Consider the following 10,820-nt stretch of genomic DNA (forward strand, 5'->3'; position numbering starts at 1 on the left):
TGTGGAAGCACTCAGTGTTGCAGAAGATTTGGCTGTTATCTCTGCTGAGAGAAGCCAAGCTTCCCTAGGCCAAAAACAACACTCTGGCCAAAGAGTGGATGGACCAGCCGATGAAAAAGGTGGTACCTGAAAACAGGTCAGCAAATACCCTGGGCAAAGGGAAGAGAGGGCGCTGCAGCTTCATGATGAGGGTGATGGTAAGGCCAAGACTTGTGAGCTACAGCTATCAAAATGACTGCTGTACCGGAGAGAGAAGCCCAGCAGTATCCAGGCTGGTCACAGCCTCCTCCAAAGTGCTGCTGCCTTTACTTAAGAGCAAGGTGATTCCTGTGCTGAGAGATGCTGCAGGATCCTGGCCAGAGCAGTGAAACAAATTGGGCTCAGGAGTCTTCCCTCCCTGCCTCAGCTCCAAAAAGGAAGATCTAGTTTTGAGGCCATCCGTGGTAAAAAACTCCCATCCCGTCTGAAGGGAGAAGGAGCTTTGCTGACCCGAGGTTGACTATACTGCTGGAAAGGAAGGGATTTGATGAAATGAAACATAGAGAGTGACCACAGAATAATGAGATGGAAACTCATGGCAGACACATTCCAGTCTATTTTTCTTGGTGTAGGCCAGCTCATGTGTTACAGGGGGTAAGACTGAAAACACAAGCAGGAGGTTTAGTGCCACTTTTCCTTGCTCTGCCTGTGCCAGTACTTGAAGGGTCTTCACCGGCAGCAGAAGGGCTGCAGAGAGGGCTCTGCACTGCACACCTCCTGCCAGGCCCAGAGGTGGCCGGGGGAGAGGTGTCTATGGGATGACAATACTGGTGAGCACTTGCCAGGATATTTAAGCTCCTTTATGTGACCCTGTTTTCTGGTTGGTCAAGCCAAATCTGTGGCTGAAGCTCAAGTCAGATTTGTGAAGTTGACATCCAGAGTAGGAGAATTCCCAGGTCTGTTACTAGCCCGGGACAGAATATAACAACTACAAATCCAAACTTTGTATGTGTTGGGTCATTATACTTAAAAAAAAAAAGAAGTGGAAGAATGAGGTTCACAGGCTTTACTTGCATTTGAAATACACCAAAAATGCAGTGCCATCTCATACGTTTGTCATACACTGACTTGGATATCCATATTGGTGTTTTTGTTAACCAATGCTTGTCTCGTGTCTCTAAAAACTATTCTGCTGTGTGCTGGAAGATTTCAATGCAAACATAAGGAGGTCAATGAATGACTGTGCTCAGCTTCCAGGAAATTATTTCTATAAAATTGCTACAATATGGTGGTGTATGGCTGTATACTCCCTTCCTATACACTTGATACATCGATTGATATATTTAATAATATAGTATAAAAGTTCATATCCAAATATGCAGACTTGAACACGTGTAACCTAATACATTCTGAATACCCTACTGTATTCAAAAGGGTTTTTTAAGTCTTCAAAATGTAACAAAAAGAATAATATTATTTTGTCAGTTCAGAGTGTTCCTCTTCTCGGTCTACTGCCAGGAGTGGCGAGTTAAAGGCATTAACATACCTTGCTGAGGTCTGCTTTACACAAGCTGAATAAACACCTAAGGTAATCATTGCATATTCATGTGTGATAAACACTTGAGGAATATGCGTTGGCCAACATCAAAGAAGGAACCAAGCTACACAGTTCTCAACTGCAACTTTCAGGCTGTGTCTCTACACCACCAGCAATGGCCAGGAAACCCTCCTGCAGGCAAGCAAGTCTCCCTCTTTTCTCACAACCATTGCCACTCACCGTGCAGAGCCTACCAGCCATTGATCCAAAGCAAAACACCCTGCGCCATTTGCCATACTCCTCCTTTGGCAATACTCATGGTGTATTTCTGCATGTGACTGTATAGCAGCATTGCAAAACCCTCCAGGAAATGTATTCTCTGTGTTGGAGAACGGGGAAGTTGAAGTCCTGATATTCTCCCAAGAAAACAGTTTGATCTTGAGGGCCTTTATTGACTCCAGCATCTTCAGGTCTCTGGTATTCTTTTTTAAATGGCTCAGGGAAAGTCTGCTTTTTCCTATCAGCTTCCTGTACTACTTCACTTAGGAGAAGTTGAAGAAATATCTTTAACAGTGACTCTAATATACCTATGCACAGACCTTTATTTGTCTCTCTTCCATCACAGAATGCAGTAACCAGATGTCTCATTCAGCAATAACCACGATCACTGCAGAGTCATCCAAATCTACCAGACAGCGGTTGAGAAGCCAACACTGAAACCAGTGTACCCATAATCCCAAGTAAACATGCTACAGATCAATATGGTTTGTTAAGTACTTGCCACATGAATGTGATTAAAACCTGCAGTTCATCAGGCTGCAGAAAGCTGTTCAAATGCTTCATAGAAATAACAGATATGATACAGTCTCTTACCATATGAGCTGACAGAATTTCCCCTTGGATGTTCTCAAACAGCAGACTGACAACCTCAAAAACTTTTGTAAAGGACTCGGCATACATAAAGGTGAGAAATTTGGAGAAAGGAGAAGACAACAATCAAAAATGGCTGGGAAACAGGGTGGATTCTGAGGTTGAAGGACCATATCTCTAGTGATTTAATAATTTAACCAGATTTGCAAACCTCACATCCAGCTCCTTTTTGCAATTTCTTGTCTTCATTACTCTCAAGGACTTCTCCATCCTGTGTGTCCTTTTGTCTTACAAGGTCACCAGTAATTTGAAACGCTGTCTCTCTATAAAAGCAAAAGTTTATTTTAAATTGTGTGAGTATTTTATATGTTCCTACTTTTTCTGTTACTTTTTCACCATTTCTGTCCAACTACTTCTTTGACACCTCCTCCTGCGTGAAAGTCAAATCACAGAGGGAAAACAGAGCAGCAAACTGTCTTCTTGGAAGATGATTACAGGATTCACTGATAGACCCATCCTGTTAGCAAACAACGGGCCTGAAGAAAAGCTAAATGGTACATCTCTACCCTAGATATCTGCTGGTGGAAGTGATCAAAGGAAAAAAATACAGGTCCTAGAAACAAGCAGCTTTGATTTGGTCCTCCTGTGGCACAGGTTTTACTGGCATAGATTAATTATTGCCTTGATAGCTTGTGATGGAAACTAGATGAAACTGGATGAGCCATGATGGAAACATAGCAGGGCTGCATGGTGAAGGCCATCGCTGACAGTCTACCAAATTTATACAGTGATAAATTTGGAAGGAATTGATAGATAAGACAAGAGCTGAAGGAAAGCATAGGGCAACTCATGACAAAGAAAGCTGTGGTTTTGCCTTTATTTTGGAAGACCTGGAGTTAAACACAAATATATAACCTATGTTTCTGGAAGCCCTTGTGTTACGGATCACTGGAGGCCAGGATTAAACCAGGAAAGGGTCACCCTACACTTGTCCTTTTCCCATAGACTTCCTTAGATTTACCTACAGCCACTACTGCAGAGAAGTTATGGCTATAGATAGACTTCTGGCCTGTGTTCAGACAGGGTTTTATTTTTGCTTCTTTGACTGTATTCACAGATACTGCAAAGTAGATCACTGAGCAAATGATAAAAAGTGATTTTTTTTTTCTGCAGCTACTCAATATCTGTGTTCTCCTCGCTGTCTCACTGACTGCTTCCCTTCCCTGAACCCTGGCTTTGAGGATGCCAAACACTTCCAGCATTTGACCAAAGTCAGTGCACAAAATATATGCTGAAATTTTCAGACACTGAGCTTCCCATAAACATAGAGTGACACGAGCACTCCACAAGCATCATCTTCTGCTGGTCCCAGATGGGTGCCAGCCCTCGTCATTTCACCTTGGCGGTCCATCAGCAGAATGGAGCTCGCTCTACCTCTCCTCTGAGATACGGTGGGAATAAATGCTGCACAACTGGCTGGTCATGCAGGCACTGTTGTGTTAGTGTGCAAGATAAATCCATAAGGAAACATTAATTCTGTACAGAGTACAGTTTGAGTCACGAGCCAAAAATAACATGTTTTGGATACCTGTTCATGCAGTTAGTCCTGTTCAATGAAGCAAGAGGCCAATGAGGAAAGTACAGCAGCCACAAAAATCAATTTTACTGATAAAACAGTGATTTTTTTAAAAATCTATTTCTTGTTACTCAAGTAAACTCAGATTAATTCTGTGCATAAGTTAATTAAAGTGTTGCACAGGTACTTTATGGGCTTGCTTGTGGATGTGTTTGTCCAACATAAAAAGGCACATTCTTTGGACAATCCACCTCACAGTTTGTGGTTTGTGGTTCAGTATTGGCTTTGATTTACATTTTGTTGTTTGCCATTAAAAAATAATTTCTCTGGCTAGGCTGGGGAATATTACAGTCCCCCACAAATCACGAGCCCTTGTTAGATACCGAGGACATGGTCTCCTTGGAAATAGTGGTTCCATCCCACCCCAGCAGGATCCCATCCTCACCTCCCCTCACCCCTGAACTAATGCACCTCTCCATGCTCTCCTTAGGGATTGCTGGTGTGTGTCACCTCCCACCCCCAGGTATTAATAGCAGCTACCGTGGAGACTGAGGGCCTCGTCACAAAAGGCAACGGCTGGTCCCTCAAAAGGATGAGGGACCTCTTTCCAGCCAGTGTCCATACAGCTGTCCCCAGGCAGCGGCAGTGCGACACCTTCTCCCCTCGCAGGTAGCAGTGCCATAGACCCCACCGCTCCCAAGGGGGAAGGCACGCCTCGGTCAGTGCTAACGCTTCTGCTCGCCCTCTCCATCCCCCGCAATGGTACCTGACCCTCCCGTCACTCCGGGTCCCCCCAGCTGATGCGCACCCAGATGCCTCCCTCTTCTCATCCGCCATCTCCGGGGGGGGTGAGAGCGAGTGCAGGGCGCGGGGGTAGCGTCTACCACCCGGCATTCCTCTCCCTCCGGAGCCCAAGCGCCGGCACTACCCGCTGGCGCCGGGGACCCCGTCCCGGCACGACCCCCCGCGGGCCGGGGCAGCCCGGCGGCGGGCGGCGGAGCGGGGCGGGCGGGCGGGCGGGCAGAGGCAGGTCCCGGCGGGGGCCACCCCGCAGCCCCGGGGAGGGGCGCCCCCCGGTCCCCCCGCGTCCCCCCGAGCCGCCTGCAGCGCGTACCCCCTCGGCGGCAGTCTTTCCCCCGCTCCCGGTGCCGTTTTCGTTTAGCGGCGATCGCTTCGAGATGGCAAACATACGAGGCGAATTTCCCCTATAAAAAAAAAAAAATAGGGGGGGCGAAAAAGAGAGGGGAGGCTAGTTTAAAGCGCTGGGATTAAAGGTCTGTGCTAGTTTCAAGCGCTCATAAAACAGCCTGAAGGATGCTATTTTGCTGCAGTCTGGGTTATTTCAGCCCACAGTTGCACAACAAACCATTTAAACATTTCAGCACAAAACAGATTCCATTGTTGGGCTGCACATTAAAAAGTGTTATTCGCTTTGAAGTTTTTGTCTAATGGCTCTAAACTGAAAGAAAATGTTTTCCTATTACTTAATTCAATCATAGCGAAGAGGCTTGGTAAAAAGCCCACGGATTTTGCCCAAAGTGTGACAGAGTTCTCTTTGTGTTTGCTTATCCTCTGCTGTCACACACTTTAATTCGCCTCTCTTTATCTGGCATTCAAAACTTTCTTCAATGACATTCAATAAGGTCCAGCGGCTGGAAAAAAAAACTGGTTATTTTTTTGGATATTCTTTCCCAGTAGCTTTGGGCTTGGTGTGCATTCAGGAGCTGTTAACCCTTTGCCTCCCTGCGGCTCGGAGCCCTGGGGTTCAGCCCCTGGGCAGCGGGAATCCCTCTGGCTGAGGCTGAATCAACCCCCCCTCGGTGGCTGGCCACTTCTCAGCGGGGAGAGATGTCCCTTCCCGGGCTCCAGCTCCGGGGGAAAAAGCTTTAAATCACCAGTTCCTTAAAAACAAAACAAAACAAAACCCAAACCCCATTAACGCTTTCAGGGGAAGGACACTTGGAAATCCTTTCTAAATCATTGCGGGACTGAATTTTTACCAGCATTCGGTTTTGTTCGTTCTGTATTTTTCACCTTTTATTTGCGCACGTACGTACATTTCTAGGCTCGGGCATCAACAGCATCTCGGCAAAACTCCCCTAGATTTCAGTGAGAAATGCGACCGCAGGCAAGAACAGTCTCCGCACAAGCCAGAGACACGGGTCGACACTGCTTTCAAGGCTTTTCCTTCCCTTAATTTGAAGAAGTCCGTTTGTTTTTGAGGCGGGCAGGTTACTGCAGGCAGAAGCCTCCCCACGTTTTGACGGGACTCGGCGGGTGCGTTTGTCTTTTTTTCCCCGTGTATTAAACGGGAAGATCGGGGAAGAAAATGTATCCCGATGAATGGTTTTGGTATTACTATTTGTTAGCATTCCTTATTCACCTACAAAAGCAACAAGCTGCAGGGAGCCCAACGCCGAGAGCTCCTGCGCGGACGGCGTTCCGCTGCGCGGCGAAGCGCCGGTGCGCGTTGGCTCAGACGAACGCGCAGAAATTCGCTTTGGACCCCGCTGGAAGTTTTGCAGATCCCTGCGCTAAGAAATCCGGGCACCGCCCGCCTGTTCACGCTCATCCTCATCGTGCGGGAGAAATAAGCCGTTTCCCTGTCGGCCCCCGCAGCCCCGGGGACTTCCCGGCGCACTTGTGCGCGGCGGTGCCGGGGCGCGGGCGGTGCGGTGCCGGGCAAGCGCGGCCGCCGGCGGGGCCCCCTCCGGGGCCGGGGCCGCCGCACGTGGAGCGCAACGGTGCGATGGCGGGTGCTGCCGCTAAAACCGGGCAGGGGGACCAGGTGTGAAGAGGTGCGGAGTGTGCCGAGCGCCTCTTCTCCCTCCGCTTAGGCGCTCGCCGTGGGAGCGGTACCTGTGTGTCGGGGTTTCTACACCTGCTCCAGCACACCCGCGCTGCTTGTGGCGCTCCGTGGCCCGGTATCCGTGGCCCGGTATCCGTGCCTCGGCGCCCACGCCCGCGCAGGGGCTGGGCGGATGTGCCTGCCGCTGGAGCACCGGCCGGCGCATCTCGGTGGCCGGGGGTTTCGCCCGACGGCGGCGACGGCGATAAGCGGCAGGTCCCGGCACCGGGCTGGGAACAAAGACGCGGGGCTGGGGCCGGCGGCGGGCGCAGCAACGGGGACGAAGCAGCCGAGCGGCGAGGGGAGAGAGAGGGGCCGGCGGGGCTGGGGGGGGCTGACCTGGTGCCACAGGTGGGAAAGGCGCCGGGGGGCTGGCAGGGGAAGCTGGCGCCGGCGGAGACCGCGGCTGCTGCAGCCGGCAAAATAAACAAGGGGGAGCGGGCTGAAAGCTGGGCTGAAAGCGAAGGAGAGCGATAAAGAGAAAGAAAAGAATATTAAATCGCGAGAGAATGAGAAAATAACCCCGCCAAAGGGAGAGGAGGGGAGAGGCCGCCTGCTACGGCGTGGGTGGGGTCGACAAGAATAGAGTACATTATGCAGTTCATTTAGTTAACAAGGGAAATAATGAGGGAGCGTGCGGCGTGAATGCCAAGAGAAGAGGCACAGAAAGCCTATTGAGCGCCCCGGCGCCGCCATCACATGGCGCGGGCGCTATTTAAAGCGGGCGGGCGGGCGCCGTTCAGCACCACTCGGGCTGGCCAGCGGCGCTGCGCGGGTGCTGCGCGGGCGCTGCGCGGGGCGCTGCGCGGGCGCTGCGCGGGGCCATGCCGCGCTCCTTCCTGGTGGACTCGCTGGTGCTGCGGGAGGCGGGCGAGAAGAAGGGCGAGGGCAGCCCGCCGCCGCCGCTCTTCCCCTACGCCGTGCACCCCTCGCACCCGCTGCCCGGGCTGCCGGCCGGCGCCTGCCACGCTCGCAAGGCCGGGCTGCTCTGCGTCTGCCCGCTCTGTGTCACCGCCTCCCAGCTGCACCCGCCACCGCCCGCCATCCCCCTCATCAAGGCCTCCTTCCCCCCCTTCGGCTCCCAGTACTGCCACTCGCCCCTGGCCCGCCAGCAGCACTCCGTCTCCGCCGTCAGCGTCGGGCACGCACCGGCGCTCTACCAGGGCGCCTACCCGCTGCCCGACCCCCGGCAGTTCCACTGCATCTCCGTGGGTAAGGGGGGCACGCGTGGCGGGGGGCGCACGCCTGCATGATAACCGTGGTCGCTGCGGGGAGGTGATGGGGATCCCGGAGCGGGGGAGGCAGGACCCTGCCGAAGGCACATGGGGCCGGGGGGCCCTGCCCTGCGCCCGCAGGCTGGGCGGGGAGTCCCGGCACCTCTCTCTGCCGGTGCCCCGAGGGATGCGCAGGGGAAGCCCCGCTGCTGCCCGCCGAGCCTCCGACCCAGGCGGTGGGAACGGAGCGAGGCGGCCCCGGCACGCCGTGAGCTCGGGCTGCAGCTCGGCAAGCCGCTTGGCGAGTCGGTGGCCCCCGGGGAGGGAGGGCTGCAGCCCCGCAGAGCGGGCGGCGGGGGAGGGCGCAGCAGGGACCGGCGGGTGCGGGCGCGGGCGCTGCGGGGCGGGCGGCGGCGGGTCCGGCAGGCCCTGACGGTGCGCTCCGCTCCGCAGACAGCACGTCCAGCCAGCTGCCCAGCAGCAAGCGGATGCGCACCGCCTTCACCAGCACGCAGCTCCTGGAGCTGGAGAGGGAGTTCGCCTCCAACATGTACCTCTCCCGGCTGCGGCGAATCGAGATCGCCACCTACCTGAACCTCTCCGAGAAGCAGGTGAAGATCTGGTTCCAGAACCGACGGGTCAAGCACAAGAAAGAAGGCAAAAGCGGCTCCCACCGGGGCGGGGGGCCCGGCCACAGCTGCAAATGCTCGTCCCTTTCCACCACCAAGTGCTCGGAAGACGACGAGGACTTGCGCATGTCTCCGTCCTCCTCGGGGAAGGACGACAGAGGCCTCGCAGTCACCCCCTAGCCCCCCGCACGCCCACCCCGGCTCCCCAGGAACTGTGGCGAGAGCAGGATGGGGAGTCCTGCCTGCTCCGGTGCTGACTTGCAGCCGAAGGATTTTATATCGTTTTGTATAATCTGTGTAATTTACGAAGGACTTTCTCGCCTTTCTAGACACCCGGCCCACGGGGGCGGAGGTCCGTGCGCCCTGTTGTAAATAAACTGCTCCCTAGGACCCCAGGCCTCCCCCAGTAGTGCTGTCTCACTTGTCTCCCCGTAGGCACAGCCCCCGGCCCGGGAAGCTCCTCACAGACAACCCCGCGCACCGACACACGCGCGGATGCTGCGCGGCGGCGGGCGGTACGGGCCGCCTGGAGGGATGCTCTCCCGGCGCTCCCTCGGTAACTCGGCGATGCCCGAAAGCCGGCGGACGGGGAGGGTCGGGGGCTGTTTGGGTTGTTATCTTTTTCTTTATTTTTTTTTCCTTTCCAAAATTGATCTCGGTTTTATTTTGACTTCGTCGCTGCCGGGCGCACGTCTGTGGTTGTATCGTTCCGTTCCCCTCCCTCCCCCCGGGAGATATTTATTTATTTATTTATGTGCAGAGAAACGACGATGGCGATGGTAATGATGATGATGATAACAATAAAAGCTCGTTGGTGGTTTATTTCCCTCCCCTCCCGTAGGAAGCAGCCGCTCGGTCTCCGCGGGCGTGCGCCGGGAGCACCGTCGCTCTCCATCCCTCTCCGCCGTAGCCCGGCACCGGGACTCGCCCGCCCCGGCGAGCGCGGATAGCGGTGACTCTTCCTTTCTCCGGGCCGCGCTGAAGGTACGGGGTGCGGCCCCTGTCCCGGGGGCTCTCTCGGTCCTCCCCGGGAAGCTAAAGGTCGAGCTGGGGACCGGCTCGGCTGCACACCTTTCCCTTCCCATCCCGTTCGCAAGCCTGCGGGAGAAAGAGACACCATTTGCACACACCTATACGTACGGCTATAGGTGCATACAAATACCCGGCCGGCGGCTGGGCTCGGCTGCTTTCTCCAGGTGCCCGCCGCCCCTACCCGGGAAGGACGGACCCGGCCTCCTGCTAGCTCGCCGGGGCTGGTGCCGGCCCTGCTGGGGCTCCCGCCTGCACGGCCACCGGGCTCCGGCAGCCCCGCTCCGGCCTCGCAGCCTCCCGACAGCGCTTTGCCGTCGGGGAAGCGGAGCGCGCGTTTTTACGGGCGGCTTCTCGCACCCGCCCGGCGGAGAGCCCCGGCGGAAAAGCAGCCGGCAGGTCCCGCAGCCCCCGGGGGTGCCAAACGCGGGTGCGCGGTGGCGGTGCCCGACCGGCATCTGGCCCCCGAGGGTGAGGGACTACCGGGGCCCCGCGCTCCCGCCGCCGCTCCGTTTGCGCAGGGAAAGGCCCTTTGTGCGGGGACCCCCGCTCCCTTTGGGCTCACGGGGACGCGCTCTCCGGTGTCCTGCAGCGGCAGTCCCTGCACCGGCAGCCGATGCCTCGGGTCTCCCCGCGGGGCCGCAGAGCTGCACTGCCTGGCCCGTCGGGTTTCATGCCTGGGCTATGTGCTTGGGTCCCCGGGCTGCCATCGGTCCCTGCCTGCACCGGGACGGGGCCTGGTTTTCATCCCGGAGCAGGTCCAAAATAACCAAGGCCGCTGGGAAGAGCCAGGAACGGAGATGTCGTCCCTGCCGGGAAATCCCCGTGGAGAAGGTCCACGAAGCTCCGCACATGGTTTGAGCTCTGTGTGGGGAGCTGTGGGTTTGGGATCCCTGGGCACTGAGGGTGAAGGCAGAGCTGGCAAAATCGCCACTGCCGGGACAGCCTCAAGTCCTGTCCATAAAATAAACGTGTCACACTCTGCCCTTCCCAGGTCCCTGCAGCTCTTTGTATAGCTGTGGGGTCGGGACACCTACAGGTTCCTACAGCTCCATTCCACAGGTGAGTGGAGAGCATGACCCTGCAGACCACGGAGCACCGTGGACCTCTCTGGACATCCCAGGATGATGTGAGGTGG

General features: G+C 55.4%; 1 protein-coding gene across 1 annotated transcript; it reads left to right on the forward strand.

Annotated features, from left to right (window-relative positions):
* Window positions 1–7,634: 7,634 nt before the first annotated feature.
* On the forward strand, window positions 7,635–8,833 carry GSX1 (GS homeobox 1). The gene is made up of 2 exons (XM_059825099.1): window positions 7,635–8,022; window positions 8,478–8,833. Exons 1-2 carry the CDS (start codon window positions 7,635–7,637, stop codon window positions 8,831–8,833), a joined length of 744 nt encoding a protein of 247 aa, XP_059681082.1.
* The last annotated feature ends 1,987 nt before the right edge of the window (window positions 8,834–10,820 follow it).

This window comes from Gavia stellata, chromosome 1 (genome assembly GCF_030936135.1).
Source record: "Gavia stellata isolate bGavSte3 chromosome 1, bGavSte3.hap2, whole genome shotgun sequence".
In the NCBI taxonomy this organism is placed as follows: domain Eukaryota; kingdom Metazoa; phylum Chordata; class Aves; order Gaviiformes; family Gaviidae; genus Gavia; species Gavia stellata.